Raw genomic sequence first — 6,000 nt, forward strand, 5'->3', positions numbered from 1 at the left:
AAATGAGATAATGGACATGAAAGTCCTTTGTAAATGACTATGTATTATATAAACAAAAGGATTTTTTAAAAAGTATCCTCATGGCCCTATCAAATTGGCAAAACAGGTCATTCCCATTCTGCACTTGAAAAAAACTCAGATACATTCTTTCAAGCATTTACTGAGTGTCTATTAAGTATAAGGTACTGGGAAGAATACAATGATGGGTTTTATGTAGTTTTTGCTTCAAGGAGCATACAGGTTTTTTATAAGACAAGTCATTTCATAGAGAGTAAGTGACTCATCCAAGGTCATTAACTTAGACAAGTGAATGACAGGACCAAGACCTCAGATCTCCTGATTCCTGTCCAGGCTTTTTCTTTCACAATATCCTACCTTTTACTAACCTTTTCCTTTAGTTTCAAGCTAGTAGAAGGCAGGGAAATACTTTTTGGGATCCAACATGTTTACTGCATGCTCAGTGGCATGACCAGGAGGCTATGTTTGAGGAATTTGAGGAACCCACCACACTTTTATTAATCCTTCTTAACTGTATTCCCTTCTGTTGATTATTCCTAATTTGTCCAGTACAGAGCTTGTTTATTTATAGTTATTCACATACAGACTCATCTGTTAGATTGTAAGGAGTAGAAAGTAGGGAGTGTCATTTACCTTTCTTTCCTCAGCACTTTGCACAGCTCCTAACACATACGTGCTGCTTAATTAAATGTTTATTGACCGACTAGCTGACATATGTACTGCTGGGTCACACTGTGGATTACTGAATCAAGGTAATGTCCCTACCCAAGAATGGACAGTCCCTCCAGTCCATCCAAAGAAAGGTGACAATGGGGAAAAGACCCAGAGATTGAGCTCACCACATCTTCCCCGGTCTGTATCTCTCACCACAAAGATAATTTGAATCCCTCTGGCCCATGACCACAGATAAAGGAATCAGCTAAACCATCATTCTTTGAACCACACCTCTACTTGTATCCCAATAATTAAACGAAAGACATCCTAAAATGCAGTCTTTCCAGGATCATAGGAAATTCAAAGTAAATTCTGGTTTAGAACAATACCAAAAAAAAAAATCTATTATCACCAGAGGATGTTTACATTCTCTATTCTCTCACTTGATCCTTCAGGCAACTCTATAAGTGGGGTAAACATTATTAAGCCCATTTTGCAGATGAGGAAACTGAGGCTCCAAGAGTGGATTCACTCAAACTCACTCAGGAAATGAGAAACAAAACCTGGATTAGAATTCAATCCTGGCACTCTCCACTAAGTGGTATCCTTAGAACAGGCAAAACACCCCTTAGGAAAGACTCTTGCTCCCTTCCCATCATCTCTCTTTGATGGTAGGAGCCCTCATCCTGGAATCAAGGGCAGCCTGCTTCATAACATTTGCTACTGGTATCTTAGTGCTTTTCATCTTCAAAAGTGCTTTGAACAAACATTAATTACTCCTCACAATGCTCCCAAGAGAGGGAGGTAAGTACCATCCTTCCCCATTCTTCATCTGGGAGGGATAAAAAGGCAAAAAGGTTAAGTGAACTTGCCAAAAGCCACAGGCAGAGTTGGAGTTAAGCAGGGGCCTCTAACAGACTCCTCCACTTCTCCAAATGGCATTTTTTTTAAAAAAGGCTCACAATCCCTTTGTGGAGAATTCAATTATTTAATTCATAATTACAGATATTTTATCCTTTGTCTCACTCTCTATCTATCCCATCAGCCTCAATTTGGAAACCAAGGAGATCCAGACATTTTAAAGGAGGGGCAATATTTGTTATGGCTTTGAAGATAAATGTCAAATGAATTAAGCTATTACTACATTTAAAATTTCCATTCCAGGAGAGTGTTGCTTGCTGTAATTTTTTTTAAAGTTCCAAATACATGACATTAAGGTAGGAATACTTTGTTTTTTAAAAAAGGAATCAATAGATTAAAATTTTAAAACTCAATGAGACTATACCTAGTTAGATGATATTAGATATTTCTTTGTCTTGAGCTCCAAAATGAATCCAATCATAAAGACACATCAAATAATTTTAATTTGGGGTGTTTTTTTAAGTGGCTTAAAAACTACTATGGGGAGGGTTTGGGGAAGGTACATATGCCTTTGTTAATATCTATAATCCCAGCCCAGCTGACAGATTAATGAAACATCTAAGAAGATCAGGATGGTTCCCTAGTGGGCAGATGGGTGTCAGTAGTTTAATGAAAAGGCAGCAGCTCCTCTTGGAGACCTGAAGGTCAGTGCACAAATCTCTTCCCATGTTAAGCCTCCTCCCCATGAAGTTCTACTTGTCCATTATGGCCACATCTGACCAACCATCCCTTCCTCACCACCATCACCACCCCCCAAAAAAATCCACCACTTCCAAAGAATAACTCTTTTCCCTTCCCCTCCCCAAACCACCTGGACAAGCCTCCCTACCAGCTGGTAAGGATGGCAAATCCAACCTGCCAGTTTGATTGTTCCCCCTTTAAGAAAGAGGGAAAAAAATTAAATGTCACATCAAAAACTTCATTCATCTTTTGATCCTCTGGGCTGCCTGAGTTGCACGCAGATCATTTGAAACCCACATGTGGAGTCATATAACTTGCAGGACATCCATGAACTCCAGTCACTGCCAGACCCCGAACTACACTATCTCTCCCCAGCAGACAACTCCACAGAACCACTTCCCCTGATGAGAATGATCCTCTACCAAGAAATTTCAGAACTTCACCCACAAGGTAAAAGACTGACTTAACCAGCAAGACTCATAGAAGGTGTCCTAACAAGAACAAGACTATCCTCAAAGATAGCCATTTTTCCTAGTAATCAGATGTGTGACTTGGCCCATGTCCTATTAACCTATTAACCGAGGGGGGGGGAGTTAACTCCCTGAGAAGCTTTGTCCACTAGAAATCTCCCTGAAAAAAAGGGGGACTCTGTGAAATGCTGCCCCAAATGGCCAGTAACTCACTGCTCTAGTCACTAAGCAGTTCCCAATAGCATTTTTAACCAAGACCAAAAAGAAAAGGAAAAACCAGAGAACACAAATTTGACTTCATTCTGTTTCATAAAACAGAAAAGTCTGGGAGAGTCAGCTCCCTCAGAGCTCAGATGCAGCTTTCTTCTTCTTTAACCTCCTCCCACTACAGTAAGCAGCCCCACAGTCCTTTCTTCACCAGGAGCCCCAGAGTCCACCAGCCCAGCCTTGACCTCTGCACCAACAGCTGTTGCCACTGGGAAACTGCCCCAACTCCTCTCCAATCCTATTTCTGAACTCTTCCCCCTCCTTGCATGCATACATATTATAGCAGGTGAAACAGACAGCCACCACCCCCCAACCCTCTCCATGCATACCATGCACAAAAGCAGAGGCCAAAGTGGCCCCTGACTCTTGACCTAGACTCCTTCAGGAATAGCCCCTTGACTCTACTCTGTTTCTTCTGTCTAGCCCGTGACCCAGGCTGAGACTCCTCCTCTTCGATAAGGAGGGGAGGATGGCTCTGAGATACCTCCAGAAGAGAAGTAGGAAGTCATTCCTGTCCCCAGTTAACTTTAATCTTGAGAAATATGACTTATCCTCCCTGCCTTTCCTGGGCCCCCTCCCTATGCCACCGCAAGACAGGAGACAACTCAACTCTCCCGGGGACCAAGGGGGTTGGAGCTAGTTACCATATCCACTTTCCAATAGCCCCACTACCGTCAGCATCAGTCCCCAAAGTAAAGGGGGGGGGGAGGAGAGAGAGAGAGAGAGAGAGAGAGAGAGAGAGAGAGAATATATATCCTGTTGGGGGGGGGGGGCAGAGGTGGGAAGGAGGAGATGGACACCCAGAGCACATTCGTGAAGCCAGAGTCCCCTTATGAAGAAGGGAAGGGCCAGAGAAAGGGAGTGGGCTAGGAACGGGCATCGCACTCCCTTCACTAGGCAGAAGGAAGGAGCGGAAGAAAGAAAGAAAAGATGCAGCAGCAGAGCAGCAGGGATTCTAGGACATCGAGGGGAGTTGGGGGAAGGGGTCCGTACCCGGGTGCCGCTGGAGAAGCCGCCCACCACCCGGGGCTGCCGAGATCCTGGGCCGCTGCTGGGGTAGCGTTGCTTCCCGATCCAGTCCTCGATCCCCTTCCTAGCCCAGGAGGCGTTCACTGCGAAGCTGTCACCTAGGACACAGCACAGCCCGTTTGAGACCCTAACCCCAACATCGACCTCCTCCCTCTCCCGACCCCAGTGCAGTACATCACCCCTAAAGTTATCCAGGGAGGCAGGGAGCAAGAGTAGGGGAGAGAAGAAAGGTAAAGGGAACTAAGAGGAAGAGAGGAACAAGGAAGGAGGACGGGGAGAAAAGAGAAGAAAGTGAGAAAAGAAAACCAGGAGAAGGAGAAAAAACAGAAGAAAGGGAAAACAGGAGAGAAGAGAGAGTAAGAAGAGCAAGGAGAAAAGGAAGAAAGGGAAAGATAAAAGGATACAGAAAGAAACTGACAAGAAGACGACAGAAGAGAGTGGGTCAGCAAGGAGAGGAGTGCAGAGGAGAGAGTAACATAGGGATGACCAGTAGGAAAGAGAAGAGGATGCGGCGAGAGACGAGAGTTGACAAGCAGAAACAAGGAGGGAATGGGAGTCAGGGAGAGACAGAGGAATAAACAGCTAGATAGCAGGGTCCGGGGACGAGAGCTGGGACAGGTTCGAGTACAGTGCGGAGAGGGGCAGAGGCCAGAGCCGGCCCCGGGAACCGAGAGCTGAAGGCGGCGGAGGCGGCGGTGGCGGAGCAGCAGCAAGAGGAGGAGGAGGAGGGGAGGAGGGTGGGCTGAGAGAAGAGCAGGGAAGAGGGGCGGGAGGGGAAAGACCCAGAGAAAGGAGGAGGGTCAGAAAGTTTGCCCCGGGGCGGGGAGCCATCATCCCTACCTTCGGGGCTCTCCCTGCGCTTACACACGGCAGCTGGGCAGATCCGAGGCGGCGGGCGGGAGCAGGAAAGAAAGGGAGAGGGAGAGAGTTAGCGATCGCGGCTCGGCCGGCTGGGCTGGGCAGGGCTGGGCAGGGCAGGGCAGGGAGAAGAGGAAGAGGAGGAAGAAGAGGAGGAGGAGGAAGAGGAGGAGAAGGAGGAGAAGGAGGAGGAGAGGGAGCCCGAGCCCGAGCCCGAGCCCAGTTCCCGGGGCCAGGGCCGGGGGTTGCGAGAGACACTGACCGTGTTTGGAGTGAAGTTTGCCCATGGTGCGGCTGGGCGGACACCGGCCCGAGAGGGCGCCTGGTTAATCCATGTGTCCCGGCCCCTGGCCCAGTCACCCCGCCCGGCTTCTCCTCTCCTGTCCTCTCCTCTTCTGCCCTCTCCTCTCCCTCTCTCTCCCTCTTTCTCCCAAAGACAGAGGCGGTACCAGGACGAGCTCCCTCCAGCCCCGCGGCTGCCTGATTGACGCCTCCTTGCGCGGAGCCCCCAGCCCGACGCCTCCTCCGCGCGCCCATTGGGCCGCGGCGGTGCATCAAAGAGTAGCCCGGAATGGGGAGGGGGCGGAGACTGGCGGGGGCCGGACTCCCCGCCAGGCGGAGGGAGCCGAGCTGCGGCCGGCCTGGGGGTGGGTGGGGGGGATCGAGATGCTGCGCTCATCACCAGCCCTCCACCCCACCCCAGTCCTTCCCTGTCCGGACAGCTGGCCCCTGCTAACGCTTCACCAACCGACCCCCTACTCGGGGAGACTGAAGCCGGGTCCCACCTAGCCTCTCCTGCTGGGGCGCCGTCCTATAAAGAGGAGTCACGATTTGCCCCCCTCCTCCACTCATTCAGGGACCCTACCGCTGCCTCCCCCCCACACCCCCCACGTACCTTACCGGTTGGGATGGGGGGACGTGGCCTCACCGGTCAGACACATACCTTCCCTTGGGTCAAGAAGAGGAGAAAGGAGGAAAGTATGTGTGTTGATCTTATAAATCATTACCATACATTTGTATAGTACTTTTTTTTAAGTTTCCAAAACATTTTCACAAAGAAAATCTCACCTGATCCTCACCACCTCCAAAGTAGGCAGGGACG

At 49.0% G+C, this 6,000-nt stretch overlaps 1 protein-coding gene across 2 annotated transcripts in view; it reads right to left on the reverse strand.

The window, feature by feature from the left end:
* The window catches only part of NKD1 (NKD inhibitor of WNT signaling pathway 1), a 119,163-nt gene extending 113,860 nt beyond the window's left edge, over positions 1-5,303 (reverse strand). The window contains exons 1-3 of one of the 2 annotated variants that reach the window (XM_043981412.1): positions 5,161-5,303; positions 4,881-4,913; positions 4,005-4,138 (exon numbers count right to left, since the gene is read on the reverse strand). In XM_043981412.1, coding sequence (XP_043837347.1) covers positions 4,005-4,138; positions 4,881-4,913; positions 5,161-5,185 — 192 coding nt within the window. In that variant the 5' untranslated portion in view covers positions 5,186-5,303. The remainder of the gene's footprint in view (positions 1-4,004; positions 4,139-4,880; positions 4,914-5,160) is intronic. The other variant, XM_043981413.1, reaches the window with a different exon arrangement.
* Positions 5,304-6,000: the final 697 nt, after the last annotated feature.

This window comes from Dromiciops gliroides, chromosome 2 (assembly GCF_019393635.1).
Source record: "Dromiciops gliroides isolate mDroGli1 chromosome 2, mDroGli1.pri, whole genome shotgun sequence".
In the NCBI taxonomy this organism is placed as follows: domain Eukaryota; kingdom Metazoa; phylum Chordata; class Mammalia; order Microbiotheria; family Microbiotheriidae; genus Dromiciops; species Dromiciops gliroides.